This window comes from Palaemon carinicauda, chromosome 29, assembly GCF_036898095.1.
Source record: "Palaemon carinicauda isolate YSFRI2023 chromosome 29, ASM3689809v2, whole genome shotgun sequence".
Taxonomy (NCBI): Eukaryota; Metazoa; Arthropoda; class Malacostraca; order Decapoda; family Palaemonidae; genus Palaemon; species Palaemon carinicauda.
The window spans coordinates 73,925,624-73,949,074 of record NC_090753.1 but is presented as its reverse complement, the minus strand read 5'-3'; the positions used below and the strand labels follow the sequence as shown (position 1 = coordinate 73,949,074).

The 23,451-nt window shown below is 42.4% G+C and overlaps 2 protein-coding genes across 5 annotated transcripts in view; one reads left to right on the top strand and one right to left on the bottom strand.

Moving 5' to 3' along the window:
* The window catches only part of LOC137622236 (E3 ubiquitin-protein ligase NRDP1-like), a 47,900-nt gene extending 31,595 nt beyond the window's left edge, over window positions 1-16,305 (top strand). For both annotated transcript variants that reach the window (XM_068352734.1, XM_068352733.1), the window contains one exon: window positions 15,222-16,305. In XM_068352734.1, the coding sequence (XP_068208835.1) occupies window positions 15,222-15,371 (150 nt within the window). In that variant the 3' untranslated portion in view covers window positions 15,372-16,305. The remainder of the gene's footprint in view (window positions 1-15,221) is intronic.
* LOC137622238 (transmembrane ascorbate-dependent reductase CYB561-like) overlaps window positions 1-23,451 on the bottom strand; it is a 335,839-nt gene that overhangs the window by 219,813 nt on the left and 92,575 nt on the right. The gene's annotated exons all lie outside the window — the stretch shown is intronic.

Here is a 23,451-nt window from a genome sequence, read left to right as displayed (position 1 = left end):
AGCCACCAGATTAGGAAGGTCATTCCACAACATTGTCACAGCTGGAATAAAACTTCTTGATGATGTAGAGAAAACCACAGTTGCACTTCAGTATTAAATGACCTCCCCTGTCCTAGTGGTGAGCCATATGGGTTAGATTCCATAAATCCATCTATCGAAGATCATATAGTGACAAGTGGTCATTTGGGAATGGAGCAGACTTGAACAAAAGTAGAATTGAAGGACATTTGGGGTAGGAATTTGAATTTCCAATCTGTAAATGGAATCAGGATCATTATATTTATGCATCAAGTATTTTATGTTGAGTTATATTTCTTGAATAGTTGTGACTGTCATTTATTATTGTATTATACCAACCATATCCAGCTGCAGAAAAGTCAACTTAATCGCAGGAACAAACCAGTTAAGTTTTATGAAGGGAGAAGAGCAAAATTTCAACCTTTTCCTCTATGGTTCAATTGCACTGAAGTAAGCAACAAAACTTTACCTATACATGACAATTACTGTAATTGTTCATTTAACAATCATATATCCCCTTAAAGTTGCTTCTCCTGCTATTGAATTTATCTTTGTTCCATAACTGGAATACAAACCTACGCTATTTATTAGGGGTATTACTTTCGGCGAAGCCATTAAAATTTAGCGATGGTTAACTACCCCTCCCACACCTGTGATGGAGTCCACTTTGTTTTTGGCTTGCATGGTGAATGGTCGTTGCTGGTCTTCATCCTCACAAATATTTGGACTGCCATTAATGCTATTTTGCTTTCTCTTTTCAGTGTGTGAGTGTGTGTTGACTTCTGCCAGCCATGCGTACCTGCCCTGTCATGAGGGCCTCTCCTGCAGTACCTTCCTGTCCGCTGAGGACACTGATCCTCACACCCTATTCCCTACCTGCAGAGGTCAACGGTGTGATGTGGATAATAAGTGTGTTGAGTGTCGGGAGTGGTCTGCCTCCCAGTGGGAAAGGTTTTGGTGACGGCGAAAGAAGAAGTCTAAGAGAGACCCTTCTCCTTCGAAGGTTTCTTCAAAGCAGAAGAAACCCAAGGCTTCTTCCACTTCCCAAACTTCCTCCAAAGCTCCTGTTTGTTTGGTCTCCTCCAGGGGACCGTTGAGTACTTGCGCAGGCGGCTCAAGGGGACCGTCTGCTATGGTGTTTAACATAACTTTGAAAAATAGAAAATTGTTTTACTGTTTCTATGTATGCAGAAACATGTCGTACATGCTTCTCTCCAGAAGTTTCAGTCAATTATTTTTACAAATAATGAAGGTAAAATGGTCTTTAAATGATGACGTCATCCTTACTGCGCGTCTGCATGACTGAGTTTGACAGAATCTTCTTTGCGTGTTTATTTTTGCATGTATATAGTAATTTTTTTTCACTTGTTTTGAAATTTCGTACGTCTGGCAGAGATGAAAGGCATTGGTAGAGGGTAGATGAACGCAAACTACGATCTACAAGAAGACCAGCTAGAGTTTTCAAAGACGTATAGAAGTTACAATGCATGTGTGTTTGTTTACTTGCAGCTCGTATGTACATTGTGTTTTCTCAACGTCCACGTGAAGTCTATAGCAAGGCCAATGTTACATACATACATACATATACCAAGGCACTTCCCCCAATTTTGGGGGGTAGCCGACATCAACAAATGAAACAAAACAAAAAAAGGGGACCTCTACTCTCTACGTTCCTCCAACGTTATCCCTGCGTGTCGTAAGAGGCGACTAAAAGGGACGGGACGAGGGGGCTGGGAACCCCCTCTCCTGTATCTACATCCTGTGAGACAGCAACAAAGGCCAATGTTACCTAAGGTCAAAGAAAACAAAAAGTAATCAGAAAGTAAAAAAAAACAACCAAGAAGAGAGGGAAACATGAAAAAGAGTACAAAGCTGGAACATTCTCACTAAAACTCTTGCAACAAAGAGAGGCCGCTGGCAATTCATTACACCCTCACACCAAGTCTATTAGTTAACTTAGGGTTTAAATACCTCGTTTAGGGAACCTTCATATAGGAATAAACAATAAAAGTACAAAGTAAGGTTTTCCTGATAATGTTATTTGGATTTTTCTATGGAAAAAGCAAAAATTTGTAGCAAATCTTTGAGAGCTCATAACTCAAAAACGCCTATTCACACGGGTACATTTTTTTGGGTAAATTTATTGTTCAATTTTAGAGAGAAAGATATTATTAAAAAGAGGAATAAAATCCCACATTTTCAATATTAAACTTACCCGATAATCATGTAGCTGTCAACTCCGTTGCCCGACAGAATTCTACGGGAGGGATACGCCAGCTATCACTATACTAGAAGGGGGTGTACTCACAAGCGCCACCTGTGGCCAGGTACTACAGTACTTGTTGTTGACGCCACCTCACTTTTTCCTCTGTCGTGCTTCCGGCAAGACGTTCTTGGATACGCTTATGATTTTGGAGTATTGTTCACGGTTTGGTGAAGTATTTCTCTAAAATTTGCAGCTATTCGCTATACTAGAAACTTCTATATTAGCTTAGTTAGCTTTTGGAATTAATTTTATTATGGTGACGAAGAGAGTATGAACTCTCTTTCACCTTTAAATGGCCGACCCTTCCCTTAGACGGAAGTGTTGGTGTCTAAGAGAGTATAGACTCTCTTTCTTAATTTTGCTTAACAAAAGTTATAGATTTATTTTATATCTCTCCGCCTTTTATAGGCCTCTTCGATTAACTTCCTTTTATTATAAAATTATTAAAATTAATTTTTATATATTCGACCTTTCCTAATGGTAGGCGGTCTTTTCTTGTACCGAAGTTAATTAACATTGAGCCCGTCATTTCGGTTTTACCTGTTAACATTTTATGCTATTTTAATGTTTTTGAAAGAATTTCTTTGATAGTCTCGTACTGTTTTCAAAGTTGAACTAACGTTTTGTTTTGTCTCTGCAGTTGTTGACGTTTCAGAACGTTCAACTTGCGCTCTATCGTTACGATAGAGAGAGAATTTTCACGGTATCACGTTGCAGTAAGAGTAACCGTGTCTAGCGTTTTGTTCATTCTTTCTTAACGTAATGGTTTTAATTCTACAAAGGAACTTTTCATTTTGGGAAATATTTTCCTTTAACAATAATATGTTTTAACGATATATATGATTGGGCTCTTCTCTCAGGTTCTAAGAGAGAGAGAGAGAGAGAGAGAGATAGAGACGGAGGGAGAAAGAGGAGGATAAACGTTTCGTTCAAGCGAGTAACGTTGTTATCGTTTTTGCTCTTCTCCCTAGTCTCTTTAGGGGAAGAAGGTAAACGTTTCTAGGGTTTTTCTTGTTCTCAAGCTTTATGCGGTGAGAGATTTTAAACGTAGTTTATTTGATCTAGTGTTTAGTCTCTTTCCAGCCACTGAATTATTTATCTTTCATTAGATTTTTCTGTTACATTGTAATTCTGTTTTCGCAATTACTAACTTTTGAGAAAGGATAGAATTGCGTGTTTCAGGTACAAACCACTTAAAGTTTCGAGTTCAGTGAAATAAGTGCAAACAGAAAATCAAAGTGATAAGTGATTAGCGCAAAGTGTGTCAGTGTTGTGCGTGAGGGTACTTCTGTGCGTGCCAGTCGTCCTCCCAGTCCGGGACCTCTTGCAAGCTCCCAAGCCCAGGGGAGAAGCAATGTCAAAGGGCAAAAGGGTTCGGCAGGCCTTGATCGGCGCACAGAAATATCCTCGGTGGTTGCGGGCGTGTCTTAAGAGACCGTCACTCCCACCCGCAAACGATTGAGCCCTTATTTTGCTCGTCTGCAGAAGAAATTTCGGGGAGAAAACGCTGGTCTCAGGTCTCAAGACCTCTTAAACGTAAAGTCCAGACCTATGCCAGACGTACGAAGTTAGAGTTCAACAACCCGGATGCAGTCATTGGGTTAGCTCTGACTCTCCTCAGTCTCAGGTGACTGCACTCCGCCTAAGAGGAGTAAGATTCTGCCACAACAGATCTCTGCTGTTAAGGCTTTACCTCAGCAGACCTTAGTGTCTGCCGACCCCAAGTTGACTCTACTGCAGTCCATGCAGTCACAACTTGCGGTCTTGATGCGTGAGTGTCAGGCTGAGAAGGTTACACCTCCTCCTGCGATCGCTCCGCCTGACCGCAGTACTGCCTGCCAGGCGTACGATGTTGAGGCTCCTCAGGATACCTTACCACGTTCTGAGTTTACTGTTTCCAGTGGTGTGCAGCTCCCTCCGCCTTCCTTAAGGCAACCTCAGCAATGGGAACAGGAAGCTTATACCTTACTTCCTCCGCTTCCACTTGCAGTTCCACCAGTGAGGCAACACTCTCTTGAGGTACAACAACCTCTCCCATCCATGAGTCAGTCTCCTCAGCTCTCGCTGCAGCGAGCTCAACCCTCCTCAAGGCAAGCACAACACCTTAGCCTTGCGCCTCAGGAACCTCAACTCGCGAGACAATTACTGCTACTGCGCATCCGCCAACCACTCAGCAAGCGCAACCCTTGAGGCAGCAACCTTATGCTATGAGTCAGCCACCTCAACGCATGCATCTGCCACTTTCTCCTCAACTTGAGAAATAACAAATGACAATAATAACACCTCATTACTTTCATAACTTGCATTTGTAATCATATACATGTATGCCTACACAAACATTATGATAATGGAGGTTATTTGTCTTACTTATATAAAAATATATATGTATTCCTTGCAATATATTTTTAACAATATGGCAAAATATCTTTAAAACAAAAATGAATCATGAGTTATGAATGTAAGGTAAATATTATGTTGATATTAAAACCCCATGCAAGCATGCATGAAGCACTCTAGCACTGGTCATGGAATTTCTGAGAAATGTTAAACGCCATGCAACACGCTCTGCTTACCTTACAGCATGCTCTACATACAGCATGCTCTGCATACAGCATGCTCTGCATACAGCATGCTCTGCATACAACATGCTCTGCATACAGCATGCTCTGCATTCAGCATGCTCTGCATACAACATGCTCTACATACAGCATGCTCTGCATACAACATGCTCTGCATACAGCATGCTCTGCATTCAGCATGCTCTGCATACAACATGCTCTGCATACAGCATGCTCTGCATACAACATGCTCTACTACAGCATGCTCTGCATACAACATGCTCTGCATACCTTACCGCATGCTTCTCAGTCATACATCTTTGGTTGTTGCCAACTCACTAGACTGTCAAGCAGTTTCATAATGTTGCCTTCTAGTCTGCTGCTTTTGCACCATTGAAACCCTCACTGAGAGAACTTAACTTTTCTCGGATATGGTCCCTGTAGATGAGAAAGTGCTTTTCTCCCTCCTTCTGATATTCCCTTGAGGACTCTGTCATTTGGAGAGGAGCCTTTAGCTGCGTAGCCTCCTATGGACTTTTATTTAAGCATAACATGCTTCCAGGGAAGGTAATGGTTCCACTTCAGTCACTAACCCCGTCTGTTACCACACCTGCTCCCATAGACCTTGAGCTGTGTTGCAAGACATACAGTCCAAGCTTAGTCCTTGTTAAAGGATTTTTTGTTTACGGAGTCAGTGTGTCACTGGGAAGACGTTCAACAACCAGCAGAAGTGACTTGTTGTGACGCAGTGCGGCAACCTCAGCAACCCGATAAGGAGTTGTCTGTACGACCCAGACAGTCTAGACAGCTTCGGGTTGTCACTGTACTTCCTCGCTTCCCCATGGTTGACAGTTCACAGACTGTGCAGCAGTACCATGATCTTGTGTCCGGCTCCGTCAGACGACTGGCTTTTAAGAGCTCCCACAAGTCGTCGCTGTCTGGAGATTCTCAGATGGACTATGGATCTGACCAAGGAACTGGGCCTCCTGGTCAATTTTGAGGAGTCTCAGCTCATCCCATCCCAGACCATTGTCTCCCTGGGTATGGATCTTCAGAGTCGAGCTTTTCGGGCTTTTCCGTCGGCCCCAAGGATCTTCCAAGCCCTAGAATGCATCCAGAGCATGCTGAGAAGGAACCGATGCTCAGTCAGGTAGTGGATGAGTCTAACAGGGACACTTTCATCGCTGGCCCTGTTCATCGTGTTAGGGAGAATCCACCTCCCCCCCTTCAGTATCATCTAGCTGCTCACTGGATAAAGGACATGACGCTAGAGACGGTCTCAGTTCCTGTTTCCGAAGAGAGGAGGTCTTCTCTCGCGTGTTGTAAGAACAGCTTTCTTCTCAAGGAAGTCTACCTTTGGCTGTTCAGAAACCCGACCGCCGTCTCCTCTCGGACACATCAGACACGGGCTGGGGTGCGACTTTGGACGGACAGGAATGATCGAGAACATGGAATCAGGAGCAAAGGACACTTCACATCAATTGCAGGAGTTGTTGGCGGTTCTTCTGGCCTTGATAAACTTCAAGTCCCTCCAGCTTAACAAAGTGGTGGAGGTGGACTCTGACAACACCACAGCCCTGGCTTACACCTTCAAGCAGGGAGGGACTCTTTCGTGAAGTTGTTCTAGATCGCAAGGGACCTCCTCATCTGGTCTAAAGACCGAAAGCTCACGCTGGTAACGAGGTTCATTCAGGGCGGTATGAATGTCATGGCAGATCACCTCAGCCGGAAGGGTCAGGTCATCCCCACAGAGTGGACCCTTCACAACAATGTTTGCAGCAGACTTTGGGCCCTGTGGGGTCAGCCAACCATAGATCTGTTCGCTACCTCGATAACCTAGAGACTCCTATTGTATTGTTCTCCGATTCCAGACCCAGCAGCAGTTCACGTGGATGCTTTTCTGCTGGATTGGTTCCATCTCGACCTGTATGCATTCCCGCCGTTCAAGATTGTCAACAGGGTACTTCAGAAGTTCTCCTCTCGCAAAGGGACACGGCTGACGTTGGTTGGCTCCGCTCTGGCCCGCGAGAGAATGGTTCTTAGAGGTACTGCAATGGCTGGTCGACATTCCCAGGACTCTTCCTCTAGGAGTGAACCTTCTACGTCTACCTCACGTAAAGAAGGTACACCCGAACCTCCACGCTCTTCGTCTGACTGCCTTCAGACTTTCGAAAGACTCTCAAGAGCTAGGGGCTTTTCGAAGGAGGCAGCCAGAGCGATTGCCAAAGCAAGGAGAACATCCACTCTCAGAATCTATCAGTCTCAAAGGGAAGTCTTCCGTAGCTGGTACAAGACCAATGCAGTTTCCTCAACCAGTACCACTGTAACCCAGATTGCTGACTTCCTGTTATATCTAAGGAAAGTAAGATCCCTTTCAGCTCCTACGATCAAGGGTTACAGAAGTATGTTGGCAGCGGTTTTCCGCCACAGAGGCTTGGATCTTTCCACCAACAAAGATCTACAGGACCTCCCTAGGTCTTTTGAGACCTCAAAGGAACGTCGGTTGTCCACTCCAGGCTGGAATCTAGACGTGGTCCTAAGGTTCCTTATGTCATCAAGATTTGAACCTCTCCAATCAGCCTCTTTTTAGGACCTCACATTAAAAACTCTTTTCCTCGTGTGCTTGACAACAGCTAAAAGAGTAAGTGAGATCCACGCCTTCAGCAGGATCATTGTTTTCACATCTGAAACGGCTACATGTTCCTTGCAGCTCGGTTTTTGCTAAACGAGCTTCCTTCACGTCCTTGGCCTAAGTCGTTCGAGATCCCAAGCCTGTCCAGCTTGGTGGGGAATGAACTGGAGAGAGTACTTTGCCCAGTTAGAGCTCTTAGGTACTATCTAAAAAGGTCTTAACCTTTACAAGGACAATCAGAAGCCTTATAGTGTGCTATCAAGAAACCTTCTTTTCCAAGTTCTAAGAACTCAGTTTCTTACTATTCAGGCTTCTGATTAGAGAAACACATTCTCATCTGAAGGAAGAAGACCTTGCTTTGCTGAAGGTAAGGACACATGAAGTGGGAGCTGTGGCTACTTCAGTGGCCTTCAAACAGAGCCATTCTCTGCAGAGTGTTATGGATGCAACCTATTGGAGAAGCAAGTCAGTGTTTGCATCATTCTATCTCAAAGATGTCCAGTCTCTTTACGAGTACTGCTACACCCTGGGACCATTCGTAGCAACGAATGCAGTAGTAGGCGAGGGCTCAGCCACTACATTCCCATAATCCCATAACCTTTTAACCTTTCTCTTGAATACTTTTTATGGGTTGTACGGTCGGCTAAGAAGCCTTCCACATCCTTGTTGATTTGGCGGGTGGTCAATTCTTTCTAGAGAAGCGCCGAGGTTAAAGGTTGTGATGAGGTCCTTTAGTATGGGTTGCAGCCCTGTATACTTTAGCACCTTTGAGTTGATTCAGCCTTCCAAGAGGAACGCTGCGCTCAGTAAGGAAGACGATCTTATTAAAGGCAGAGTAACGGTTCAAGTCGACTTCCTTACCAGGTACTTATTATTTCATTGTTATTGTGGATAACTGATTATATGAAATACGGGATACTTAGCTATCCTTTAGTCTTGTACACTGGTTTTTCACCCACCCCCCTGGGTGTGAATCAGCTACATGATTATCGGGTAAGTTTAATATTGAAAAATGTTATTTTCATTAGTAAAATAAATTTTTGAATATACTTACCCGATAATCATGATTTAATTGACCCACCCTTCCTCCCCATAGAGAACCAGTGGACCGAGGAAAAAGTGAGGTGGCGTCAACAACAAGTACTGTAGTACCTGGCCACAGGTGGCGCTTGTGAGTACACCCCCTTCTAGTATAGTGATAGCTGGCGTATCCCTCCCGTAGAATTCTGTCGGGCAACGGAGTTGACAGCTACATGATTATCGGGTAAGTATATTCAAAAATTTATTTTACTAATGAAAATAACATATTTTGTGTGACAGAATTTTGATTTTCCTTTTTCGCTTTTTTTTATAATTATTTTGCGTCTAGACGAAGAAAATTAAGAAAAATATTTAAAAAGAACATAAAAAATCTGTCCCACAGAATTATTCGCTTTATATGGGAGTTTTGATGGTATGATTTTCGATACAATTGGTGTCATATTAGTTGAGAAAAATGTACCTAATTTTTTTATCAAATGATTTTTGCTAATAAATCCAAAACATTTTGATCAAAAGACTTGAAATTTTTATATGATGAGGGTATTATATATGTCTAAAACATATTTGGAAATGGTTTATTTTGAATAATTAGTAAATAAAAAATACAGGCCATAGCAGACAGTCCCCTTAGCCCCTGGACAACCTCGGACCTCGAGAGACGATATTGTTTCCCCTAGAGAAGCGGCCCTGCCTCCCCCCCTGGGGGTCCATGACTCTTTCATCTTTTCTACAGGTTTGACCATCCTTGGGGTTACTAGGTTCCCCCTCCAATGAGGCCCTGCTGCAGCGTCTTCGCCCTTGTGCTAGCGCGCAGCGTTCGTCAATGTCGGAGGTGAATCCTCTGGCCTTTGTCAGCGTCGTAGTATCAGAGGTGTCGTCTGCTGCCCATTCAGCCGACGTTCCTGTCTCTTCTGACTCTTCTGTTACCGAAGACTGCGCTTCCCCCCTGCCGAACATCCTTCGAGGGGGAAGTAAAGTTCAAGACGCGTCTTTCCTGCGAGTGTTTCTCCCCTTTGGGGGAGGTTCATTCATAGAGACTCTGCGTCGGAGGACGTCCACTGGGGGTCAGCTTGCTGATCCCCTGGCCCCAAAGGGCGTCACTGTGGGCGTCGTTCCCGATGTGCTCGTTCTCCTCTTTTCCTCAGAAGGCTCGTTCTCCTCTTTTCCTCAGAAGGGCTCCTTCGCTCATCGGTAAAGAGACTCCTTTATGGCTCAGCCTCACCATCGCAGCCCTCATCGGAAGAAGAGCCTCTTCGTCCGATGTCATCTGGTTCTCGACCTTTTCCTGACTTCGGACTTTCTCCTGACGACGCAGCTGCTAGCTCACGAACTTCGGTTCTGGACTCTCCGCCTGAGGTCAGTGTAGTAGCGCAAGCTTTTGGCCCTCCCCTCTCAGCTCGCTCTGTGGAAACCTTTGCTACCCTTCGACACCCGTCTGCACTAGTGGATGTCTGGCAAAAAACCACGGCTGCCTCTCCCCTGCAGAGGAGAATAGGAGTCCCAGAAACCATCTTGTCCTCTAGGGTGAAACTGTCACCTGTGAGACCATCAACAACAAGACCAAGCCTCCCCGGTTCTCCTTCCACAGGCTCCCCTGGTTCACCGCCACCCCAGTCAAGGGAAACTCACAAGGAACATGTCTCAGTCTCCTCCCTTCCACCTTTGGAAGAAGACTCCCCTTGTGACGAGAGCACTCCCCTTCCGGAAGAAACCAAAAAGAACAGACCATCCAGGCCTTCCATGCTGGAAACGTACCTTCTACCTCGCAAGGAGTCGAAGGATTCCAAGACATTGCCAAAGTATTCCTCGAGGCTACCAGACCCACAGGAATTGTCAGTCACCTTAGAGATGACCGCAACCCACCCCAAGACGAGCTCTCAGGGGTTGACGAAGGAGACCGCTGCCAATCCCACTTCAGAGGGAGAACAGAAAGAGTCAAAACATGAATTTTGGCAGGTACAGACTCTGATGAGGGTTCTCAATGGTTTGCCAACCCAGAGATCCCAGGAGGGCAAAGACAGTCTTAGACCGTGCATTTGGCACTCAAAAGCCCGCAAAGTCCAGTGCAGCTTTGCCCTGGTCTCTGGGGATGAAGAGTGCCCTGGCTAAGATCACCCTACAGCTCTCCGAATTCTCCTCCTCCCTTCGTTTGGGCTCCTCTGCCAACCTCTTTCCATATTATGTGGTCTTGGACAAGCCTCGACCAGCTTTTCCACTCCACCACTCTCTTGAAGAGCTGACAAAGGGGATCTTTCTCGAGAGACTCTCCAGCCATCAGGTCACGTTCTTGGCAACAGAGATCCTCAATCAAGAAAAATTTGCCAAGTACTGTATGCCATGCAGACTACTTCGTAGCTAGATCTATGGTTGGGATCCTTGGGAATCCTGGTACGGACCGAGGATTTCCCAAAGGAAAGGACCGGGGAGGCTATGGAAACCTTCCTCCTCTCAGGTACCTGCACCATCGAGTTCCTAGCCCGTCAAGTTTCGAACTTGTGGGCTAATACCATCCTTAAGCTTAGGGACTCATTATCGGAGATGTTCTGTCAGCAGGTCCCTAACGCCAAGATCGCTAGGCTCAGGAACTCCTCTCTTGAGGGTTCTTCATTGTTCGAGCCAAGGGACGTTGAACAGGCTGCAGAGAGGTGGAGGAAGTCTCACCAGGACTCTCTCCTCCACATGGCCTTGATATCCTGGTCCTACAGACCTCCAGCTCCTCCGCATCCTAACCTGCCCAAAACTTTGACGAGTAAGACGGCAGCGAAGAAAGGGGTGTCTAAAAAGCCCTTTCCTACCAAAGACAAGAAAGGCTCAAAGTCCTCCAGGGTAGGAAAATATCCTAGAGGGAGTTACCGCAGCCACAAACGCTAGGATAGGCACTCTCCCTGCTTGTCCATGAGTGGGGGTTGCCTACAAAGTTGCTGGAAGAGGTGGAAGGAACTCTGGGCCGATCCCTAGACAGTCTCCATGATTCGTTCAGGGTATCGCGTCCCGAACGTTCATGTCATCTCTCCCTCCCCTGATCAAGGATCCAGTGTTGATAGACTCCTTTGCGATGGGATCAGCAAAGGGGCTAGCCCTTCGGGCAGAAGTCCACACCATGTTGGAGAAGGGCACCCTCCAAGAGGTCCTTGACGACTCCCCAGGCTTCTTCAGTTGACTCTTTCTTGTGAAAAGGCGTCTGGAGGCTGGGGACCAGTCATCGACCTCTCAGCTCTGAACAAGTTTGTCAAGCAAACTCAGTTCAGCATGGAGATGGTCAGACAAGCAGTAAGACCACGGGACTTCATATGCACACTGGACCTAAAGGACGCGTCATTCCAGATCCCAATCCATCCGTCTTCTAGGAAGTACCTAAGATTCAGTCTAGATAACAGGTCTTTCCACAGCACCCCAAGTCTTCACTAGTGTTCACCCTTGTGTCACCGACATCCGTCTCCTCCGTTATTTGGACGACTGGCTAATCTAGCAGACTCGGTGGCAACCCTTCTTCAAAACCGAGACAAACTGAGGCTTGCCAAGATCTGGGGATCATGGGAAACCTCGAGAAGTCCTCCCTGCTTCCCACTCAAAAACTGGTATACCTAGTTATGGTCCTAGACACCAATCTCCATAAAGCCTTCCCTTCAGACGACAGGATAATGAGGGTGAGAAAGGTCGCAAGACTTTTTCTCAGATGAAAAGAACTCCCGGCTCAGAAGTGGCTACGTCTCCTTGGACACCTATCATCCTTGGCCCGTCTAGTTCCCAACAGCCGCCTCAGGATTCGATCCCTCCTGTGGCGGCTCAAGTTTCAGGTGGAATCAAGCCTTTGATCCCCCGAACACTCTGATCCCCATAGGACCAGTGGAATGGACAGACCTCAAGTGGTGGTGGGAGAGGAGACTGCGAAAGGGCGTAGATCTCGTCCTCCCCCCAGACTTGATGATGTTTTCAGACGCTTCATAAGAATGGGAGGCCCATTTGCTGCACCACACGATCTCAGGCCTTTGGTCAGTCAAAAAAAATACCTCCACATAAATCTCTTAGAGATGATGAAGGCTGTTTTTCTGGCCCTTCAACAGTTCCATCAGTTCCTGTCAGGCCACTCGGTGGTGATGAGCGACAACACCACTGTAGTGGCTTATATCAACAAGCAAGGCAAAAAGAATGTGCTCGCTGACAATATGATCAGATCATCTCAGACGTTGATTACCGCATGGTCTTTTGATCATCTAGTTGCCAACTAAGTCCTGACTTTGTGGAGTTCTCCAACGGTGGATCTCTTTGCAATGGCCACGAACTTAAGGCTCCTGCTGTACTGTTCCCCAGTCCCAGATCCCAAGGCTCTCTGGCAAGATGCATTTCAACTACGGTGGAGCAACGTCGACATTTACGCCTTTCCCCCATTCTGTCTGATGAGGAGGGTACTCAACAAGACCAGAATATCAATCATTCACTCAATGACCCTTATAGCTTTGCTATGGCATCATGTGGAATGGTTCCTGAACCTTCTGCAATTCCTGACGGAGCTTCTGAGAGAACTCCCTCCACAACACGGTCTACTCAGGCAACCATACATCAACATCTACCACAAAGCCGTAGCTTTGCTACGACTTCACGCCTGGAGACTATCCAGCATCTCCTCAGTCAGAGAGGATTTTTTGCAACAGGTTGAGAACAGGATGTCTGGATACCTGCGGAAATCATCAGCAGCAGTCTACCAGCCAAATTGGAATGTCTTCTGTGGTGGATATTGTGGAAGGGGTATCTCTCCACTTGATGCCACTATTCCAGCAATAGCGGAGTTCTTCGTGTATTTGCTGGAAGAAATTCGCCTTTCAGTTGCGGCTGTAAAAGGCTATCACTCAGCCTTAAGCCTTGCCCTCAGACTGAATGGAATGGATATTTCCTCATCGCTAGAACTTTCCTTACTAATACGGAGATACGAACTTACCTGTCCACAGTCGGAAGTGAGACCTCCCCTAGGGAAAGTGGTTTGTGTTCTCCAGTCTCTAAAGAGACACCCCTACAAACCATTACGCCAGGCAACAGATCGCCACCTGACTTGGAAGACTGTGTTCCTGCTCGCTCTAGCTTCGGCCAAACGAGTCAGCGAACTACATGGTCTCTCTTATGACGTCGCCTATTCAAGGTGATGGGGAGAGGTAACATTCAGCTTTGTCCCTGTTTTGTTGCCAAGACTCAAAATCCAGGGGTGGTGGATCCTAGATTCAACTCCTGGATAACGAGTCTCCGCTTTGTAATAGACGTCCCAGACCATCTCATACTCTGTCCAGTGAGGAGTTTGAGACTTTACCTTAAGAGAACAGCAGCAGCCCGCCCCCCAGTGCCTGCACTGTTCGTCAGCACAGGGAGGAACAAGAGGAGGATCACCAAGAACACTATTTCGGCTTGGATTCACGGGATCATAGACCATGCTCTGAATCAAGTTCCTCCTTCGTCATGTTGTCTCAGAGCCCACGTTATCAGGGGCGTAGCTACGTCCCTGGCCTTCAAAAGAAACTATTTTGTGACGCAGGTTCTACAGGCTGGGGTGTGGAAACGCCAAACAACTTTCACAGCCCATTACCTGCAAGACGTGACCCACAGGAGACTCGATATGTTTTCTATTGGCCCTGTGGTGGCTTCACAACAGCTGGTCCAATACCTCAAGCTCCGTATTGAACAAGTAGCAGAAGGTTTAGGGAACCGTTACCCGGTTTTAGTCTGCTTGAATGAAAAGGTATGACTGGCTCTTATTCTTTTCTTCATCCACCTCTCTCTCGGGAAAGCAGCAGCCTGGGTTCTCTGCACAAGCTGACATGAAACCACTCCAGGTAAACCGTGCTCCCTTGTGTACCTACTGTTGCGTCCCCATACCCTGGCGAGGTGGTATTGGGAAAGTATTAGTTACAACAGTTTTTCCTACAAAGACTCTGAATAACTTTTACCTTGACAGTCACACTGCTTATCTTAACACACAGCTTGCGTAGCAAGGTTTATCAAGGTGTTAGGGACTCCTTATATTTGGTACAAACATAATCAAGATAAGGAGCCCTCAGGTAAAGCCGAAAGCTAGATTGGCAGGGACGTCCACCCTCCTAATTGGTGAGTTACTCCTAATAGATAGCGTAGGTTTGTATTCCACTTACGGAACAAATGACAAATTTGGAGATGATTTTTTATTTTTACTAACGATATAAACCTTTAGCTATTTATACAAAGTTACCCACTAACCCTATTCCCCTTGAATTCCTACCTCCAAGCAAAGTGAGCTCATTATTATTATTATTATTATTATTATTACAGTATTATTATTATTATAATTATTATTATTATTATTATTATTATTATTATTATTACTAGCCAAGATTCAACCCTAGTTGGAAAAGCAGGATGGTATAAATCCAAGGGCTCTAACAGGGGAAAATAGTCCAATAAGGAAAGGAAACCAGAAAATAAATGAACTACATGAAAAGCAGTGAACAATTGAAATAGAATATTTTAACAACATTAAAACAGATCTTTCATATATAAACTCTATAAAGAATCTTTTGTCAGCATGATATTAAACTTTTTTAGGTACTTGTGGAATCCACACCTGCATATATTGTATTTGATAAAGAACAGTCATTTACTAAATTATGCTTCATTTTTATCTCTGATAATTGTGTATCAGAATTTATGCAACAAACAATTTCTCAGTGAGATTTTCCCTTTGCAGATGAACCGCCGGCACTACGAAAGCTACGTATGCAAGAGAGTCCCTGGAAAGCAGGCTGTCGTGGTCATGGCGTGTGATAACCGGCACATGAACGACGACATGCTCCTCGATCCAGGATTAGTCATGATTTTTGCCCATGGCATTGAGTAACGGTACTTAGTTTTAGTGCAAAAGAAGGAGCTTTATAAGCCCAAGGGCTGAAGAGGGTTACAATGCATGCCTCATCATCGTAATTGTTTACCCCCCGTCAGTGAATCGCGTTTATAGAGCTCCAATGAAGAAGACTCTACAAGACACTCCAAAATGGTTGTTTTTATCATGTGCTCAGTGCCAGTGGCAGACACAACACTTTTGCCTCACTCTGTATTTGTGTATTATACTCAATGCAGGGAAAAATGATCGAGAGGGGAGGGCACTTGGTTTAAAAAGGTTCCCCCACTGGTGCCACGTATCCACAGACAAGTGATCGCTCTTCTTTTATTCTCCTTTTCCAATTCATCACCGATTCTCGCTGCTTATTCCTTTTAACAATCATATTCATATACCGTATTCATTTTACAATGCTGTTTTATAAGTAATATGATCCAAATTCCATTTTTATTCACTTTTTATTCATATTGCTGTCCTGGTTGCTCCTCCCTCTTACCTGTTATCCACTTTCCTTTGTGTGACTCCAATCGGTGGCTCACTTTTTCCTGTTATCATAGTTTCTTTTTTATTATTATTTTTATCATTATTATTATTATTATTACTAGCTAAGCTACAACCCTAGCTGGAAAAGCAAGATGCTATAATCCCAAGGGCTCCAACAGGGAAAAATAGCCCAGTGAGGAAAGGAAACATGGAAATAAATAAACGATATAAGAAGTAATGAAAAATTGAAATAAGATATCTTAAAAACATTAACAACATTAAAACAGATATTTGATATATAAACTATAAAAGGACTTATGTAAGCCTGTTCAACATAAAAACATTTGCTGCGAGTTTCAACTTTTGAACTTCTGATTCAACTACCTGATTAGGAAGATCATTCCACAATTTGGTCATGGCTGGAATAAAACTTCTAGAGTACTGTGTAGTATTGAGCCTCATGATGGAGAAGGCCGGACTATTAGAATTAACTGCATACATAGTAATACGAACAGGATGGAACTGTCAGGAAGATCTGAATGTAAAGGATGGTCAGAATTATAAAAAATCTTATGCAACATCCATAATGAACTAATTGACGACGGTGCCAGAGATTAATATCTAGATCAGAAATAAGAAATTTATTAGACCGTAGGTTCCTGTCCAACAAATCAAGATGAAAATCAACAGCTGAAGACCAGACAGGAGCATAATATTCTAAACAAGATAAAATGAAAGAATTAAAACACTTATTCAGGAGATGGAATTGATGCAAAGAGAGTAGCATCATCTGTATATGTAACAAGCTTGTTTCCTAGACCAAACCACGTGTCATGTGTATATAGTATGAAAAGTAATGGGCCAAGAACACTACCCCAAGGAACACCTGATATCACATTCCTATACTCACTATGGTGTCCATCAACAACTCCTCTTTGCAATCTATTACTTAAAAATTCAATAATGATGCTAAGAAACGACTCACTCACTCTGAACTGTTTGAGTTTGAAAACAAGGACCTCATGATTAACACAGTCAAAGGCAGCACTAAAATCAAGGCCAATCATACGAACTTCCTGACCATAATCAAGGGCTTTCTGCACAGCATTGGAGATGGTAAGAAGAGCATCACATGCTCCAAGGCCTTTACAAAAACCAAAATTACAAAGTAGGGAACAGATGATTACTTTCAGCAAACCTATTAAGACGTTTTGCCAAAAGACGTTAAAAAACTTAGATAATATGGGAGTTATGGAAATTGGACGGTAATCGGATGGATTTGAGCAACCGCAAACACATTTACAGTACATAGTTGGGTATCATTACCAATTCTCCAACAAGTGCTAAAACCTCCTCTCCTTCCTAACTTGCATAAAATAACAGATAACTTTGGAGCTAAGAAATCGGCAGGCTTTGTAAAAAACAAAGAAAAGAAAAACATTTGGGTCTACACCTCCATAAGCATCAAGGTCCATCAGCAGAGCTTTAACTTCACGAGATCAAAAAGCTAAACTAGTTAGTTTAGCCTCAGGAAAACAGGAATGAGGAAGTTCAAGTTTCTCATTACTCAGCTTGCTGTCAAACACATATGCCAAAAAGGTTGCCTTTTCCTTTGGACAGTGAGTGACTGAGCCATCTGGTTTAAGTAAAGGAGGAACTGTTGCATCTACACCAAAAAGTGCAGATTTAAGGGTAGTCCACAACTTATGCTCCTGGGTTGTACCAGAAAGGGTTTCTTTTATGGTTAAATTGTATTTTTTTTAAGTTGAAGCATAAACTCTTTGAGCAAAAGCTCTAAGCTGAGTATAGTTATTCTAGGTCAAATCTGATCTGTTACCCTTCCAAAGATGATAAGGCCTCCTGCTTCTCCAAATAAGCACGTCTACAATCATCATTGAACCATGGTTTGTCCTTCACTCTGTACCTTAGTACACAAGAAGGAATACACCTATCAATTATGTTGACTAGGTTCTTATCCAAAGGGACTACAGGATCAACATTAGTATACAATTGTGACCAATTCAAGCCCAAAAGATCATGCAAAATCCCATTCCAGTCTGCTTGAGATTTCATTTAAATCTTACAAGCGTATGATACATCAGGACAGGCTGCTCAGTCTTCACTACTAATGAAATCAAGGCATGATCAGATGTCCCTCCACATCAGCATAGGCTTTTGCCTCCTTTACCACTCAACCTCTTAAACTAATGCTGTTTATTGATCGTTTACCTTGTTGGCCAGAGCAAACACACACACACACACACACACACACACACCCGACCATCAGACTACACTCGCTTGGCAGGAAACATTCCCTTTAATCCATTATAAAAAAGTGCTGTCACAGTATGCATCTGTAGCGGTAATATATGTCACATGCGCAAGGGACCCCCCACACCACCATCCCACCCACCACTCCCCGCTCATATAACATTCTTAGAGTGACAGGAAACCTTTATACAGTATAGAGAACACCCTTTGAATTTTACCGCAATGGTGGTGTGGAGCAAAAGTTAGAATAATTTTTGATACAATTTTAGAAATACACCAATTTATATAAAAACAGAGAGACAGAAAGAAAGAAGAGACAGAATGTAAGGAGCTGGAGTGCGTTTGGAGAAAGAAGGCAAGCCGGTGATCGTGGAGATTTACGCCAGTCGGGAATTCCGTTTAGAACCAGGTGCCTTCCCACATCGGCCGTTTCTCGCTGCCTTGAGTGTAATAAATTTTTTGACGAAAACAATTAATCACCCTTGTCTGAGGATGGTGCTATAGCATATTTTTGTAAATTGATCGTTGTACTTCACTTCATGTCGATTTATCCTGTCAAATCTGTGCCTTGTGCTAAGTGAGTAGGTGATGTATATAGCGATATGAATTGTAAACAGATTGCCCATGTTATTTTTTAACAGCTACTTAACACTGAAATCAAAGTGAACATTGTTGAATCTCCTATTTCTCACCCTAAGCTGTCTTGGTAAAAGTGTAGTTCAGGGGCAAGTCTTCCAGGGCCAGGGCCTAGAGATATGCAGTATTGAAAGGCTTGGAGGGCTAGGGAGTGAGGTTGCGTGGTTTTTTTAGTCACATCTGACCTTTAACCCTTTTACCCCCAAAGGACGTACTGGTACGTTTCACAAAACTCATCCCTTTACCCCCATGGACGTACCGGTACGTCCTTGCAAAAAAATGCTGTTAAAATTTTTTTTGCATATTTTTGATAATTTTTTGAGAAACTTCAGGCATTTCCCAAGAGAATGAGACCGACCTGACCTCTCTTTGACAAAAATTAAGGCTGTTAGAGCAATTTAAAAAAATTATACGGCAAAATGTGCTTGAAAAAAAAATTAACCCCATGGGGGTTAAAGGTTGGAAAGTTCCAAATAGCCTGGGGGTAAAAGGGTTAAAAGAAAATGCTGTATGTTCAAATATCATAAACAGAAGGTCCTCAACTTAAAAACATTCAGAGATAGAAACATAAATCCAATTAGAATCATAAATCTCAGATATTGTATCAAAAGTTTGTATACTGTAATAGGATAATGAAATAATGTATTAAAACATTTTTAAATTTAATACGGTAGGAAAATCATTCGCATTAACCTGATATTTATTTCATATGAACTGGACTTTTGCAGCTGAAAATCTAGGCATGAGAGTTAGATTAGGCCTACGTAGACCAAAATTTAAGAAAATTTGACCTACAAACAGTTTCTTTGAACCTATTAATTTTGAAAGTTTACCACCTTCATTGATATTCCAATAGGAAAAGACTTGTACTTAAATTTCCAGCCGTTGATCAATTTAGTTTGAGGTAAATGTAAAGTTAAGGGCCTTCTCTATTGATAGGAAAAGACTTGTACTTGAATTTCCAGCTATTGGTCAACTTAGTTTGATGTAAATCTATGATGAGAAACAATAATTTTTATGTCAAAATAGCAGCACTGTACCTAGTATAATATTTACAGAGTATGCAACTGTTCTTAGCAGTGGTTTGAAAAAAGAATTTTTTTCCCACTTTTATCTAATCTATTCTGTACTTCTATCTTTGCAACTTGAGGTGCATCTCTTTTTGCATTCAGAGAATACTGTATAACATTGGCTAATTTTTACTTTTTTAGAAGCCTTCTTCACACGAAAAAAAAGCTTTGCGAGTTCATATTACTTGCGCTAGTTACAGAAACCTTTCGAATTATTTTTTAATTTGTAGTATTTAGTAGGATTTGATGGAATGGTCATAGATGCTTATTATGATTGGTCCCGGTAAAAGACTCCATTCTCATAAGTCAAGAGTTGCTACGTTCTTTAGTAGCCTTTAAAAAAGTTTTCTTCTTGTATGTAAAGGTTTGACAACTATACTTATAAATCTTGCATGAGAATTTTCATACTGATGTGGTTGGCACTTGATGGAAGAGTTAGATCAAAGAGTGATATTTACGCTGCTGTTGTTGGTCTATTGTGAAATTTGGAGAAAATCTTGCTGTTTCCTTAAGGTTTCCACTTTTTTTTTTTTTAGTTGGTCACTTCCCGCTTTTTATAATCAGTATTCATTGTATTTCTAGTACTGTAATTAGATTTTTAGGAAACTGTGCAATATGTCATGATATTTAGATTATATTAATCTAGTCCTTATATTTTGGCTGGCCTTGGAAGAGTTTAGTGTTAAACTCGATGGGCTGGTGTGATTTTTAATCATAATTTTGAAAATATTTAGTGACTAAAACTAATGCAAATGAGGTGAGGAATTCAGTACTTAAAAGGTTGTGTCAGAAACACTTTGCATAACCTTCATCTTGGTTTCAAAAACTACATCCCAAAGTGTACTTGCGGACGCCAGTATCAAAATGCGGAAACCTAGTGGTCAAATTACAATAAACGTTGTAATTAACTTACATATATGTATATATATATTCACTTGACAACATCAGTAAGATTCCATTACTGTTTTACAGTCTTTTTAATCCATCATTCCATTTGTTAGCGAGTTAGGTAATGATAATTTACTTGTGCTGATATATCCCAATCTTAAGCAAATGACCAGGGATGCCCTGAAAATGCAGTGATTGTAAAGGGTGGTTGTACTAAGTCCTATTTCTTTCATCATTTATCCATTGAAGATGCGAGAACTTTCTTTCATTCCTAAGAACTTGTCGTTTGTTGTTACTCAACTTACGGTGCACTGCGGGTGGGTTTCTTTGCAGACTTTGTCAGAGATCAAAATTTTTAGCGGTACCTTATCTACAGCTTATTCCTAGAGGGCTTGTGTGTGCTCATTAATGAAATGGTGGTGCATAGAGTAACCATTTGTCTGAGCCATTTGATAAGCAACAGTTGGTTCCTTGTTCACAGGTTGCAATACTTGCATTTGGAAACCATGGAATAAAACTTAGTAAAGATTGCTCAAAAAGCCTGACTAGATAGTTCAAATAAGACAGATTTAAGAACCAATGTTAGACTTTTAAAGTAGAGAATATTTTGTGGGGTATCTGTACTTTCACTCCTTGGAAATGTCAGCAAACTTTTAATGTCAGTAACGTAGTCGATTCGTTTTTCATGATTTCCATAGAACAGATATAGTTTTAAGAAATGTTTTATTACTCAGACTTGTTTTTTGCCAAAAGTTTTCTAGTGAGAATGCTTTCTATTTAACTGTTACAGATGTAAAATATCAATGTTTTATTTTTATTTTAAAGGCCTCTGTTTTTTGTATGAAAAGAGGCCTTGTTGTTTTGTTGCCCTAACCTTGTAAAGTTTTCTATAATAGCTTCTTATATGAAGACCCATGCGTACCCCTGTGATGGTGTTGTAGCCTATGATCTGTAAATTTTGTCTCTGACCTTGTATAGCGAATGTTTAAAAATCCATACGACTTGGTTGGACTGGCCCTAAACTGTTCTTCTGCCAAAGAAGACAAAATTACTACAGTATCCCACTGAAAGTTGTCAAAGTCTTTTCAAAGAGATAGTGCATAATTGGTTGCCGACGTGTATTTCAGGTCATGCGGAAGTGATGTACTTATTTTCATGAAATAAAATTTCCTTGTCGGATGAATTACCACTCTACAGTGGGCGTTTTATTTCTTGCAGAAGGATCCTTGTAAGTAGTACAGTATGCAATATCCTGATTATTTACATGTAAGTATAATACAGGTAATGTTGCTGAGTTGATAAATTCTTTATTCCTTGGTTGCTGTTAAGGTATTATATTTTCAGAAATAGTTTTGGTCCCAAATCTTAGTAGATAATTATTATAGATTCTACTTGATTTATTAAGGTAAATTTCAGAAATGAATCTTGAATGTTTAACTCTTAAAAAGTCTGCTTGTAAGATTGTTTTGGGCTCTTTATCTGTATATTAGAATGTTGACACTTCAACGTAAAACATCCTCCAGATGATTAAATTTTACCAAGAGAAACCAAAAATTCCTTCCTGCTGAAAAGTTTACCCTAATGAGGGATTGCTTTTTTAATTTTTCCATCAAATTCATTCAAAATTTTGCAGATACAGTCTTACATATATTAAGAAAGTATTGCCCAATATGGTACCTATCTGTGAATCGGTGTGGATACTATTTGATGGAGTCTGTTAATTGCTGGGGAGCTAAACGCTGAAACCATACAGGTTAACCTCACTTGTGGCACCTCTACCCCAGAAAGGAAATGCCAGATAATGAAAGAAAGTATACAGCTTATGATGTAAGAGTGAGTATGTTCGTTTATGTAATTCCTGTATGGGGTTGGTGCTTTCAGTGAGTTAACGGTACCTATCTGATACTTCGTGGTGTAATTATGGAATTTTCCTATTGAGAGAATCTGAAGGGTGTTGATGCGCCATACAGGAGATAATTTTGTTGAAAACTATTTAAAGTATGGGATTGAATAAAAGCGTAATTTTTATATACAGGAAGGTGACTAGTTTAGGTCTGACACATGGTTGTCTTATAGCTAAGGTTGTTTAAAATTCTGACTGATGAAGAGATGCAAAAGGCTGTAGAGATAAACTTTGATGTAGGTGCAATATTGAAAGTTGTAAAAGTATTTGGAATTGCTAATGTTTGAAGAGAGGACCTCCCTAATTGGACGCCGTCCAATGTAGACCTAAAGTACGAAAAAATTAATTTATGCAGGACCAAGGAAGGAATTGGTTTAGGAAGACAGCAAGTTGATTTGCAGCCACCCTGACTCCAGCTTCGGACTCTCTCCCAATCGTAGTGTGCTTCATCTCATCATAATCATCATCCAGTGCCGATCAAGCCCAGTAACTGTACAGATAATGATCCAGCTTTTCGCTACCAATGCAAGTGCCTGAGGTCCGACTTGATACGGGGCCAATCTAAGACGAACGAACGAAGAGGGTACAGTACTGATTGAGCATCATCATCATCATATACCAAGGCATTTCCCCCAGTTTTGGGGGGTAACCGACATCAAACAAAAGAAACAAAAGTGCGGGGAGCAGTCACTCTTCCCCTAGCTCCATCTCTTTGATGATGTCTCACAGGATTGTAAATACAGGAGAGGGGGTTCCCAGCCCCCTTGTCCCGTCCCTTTTAGTCGCCTCTTACGACACGCAGTGATACGTTGGCGCTATTCTAATTGTT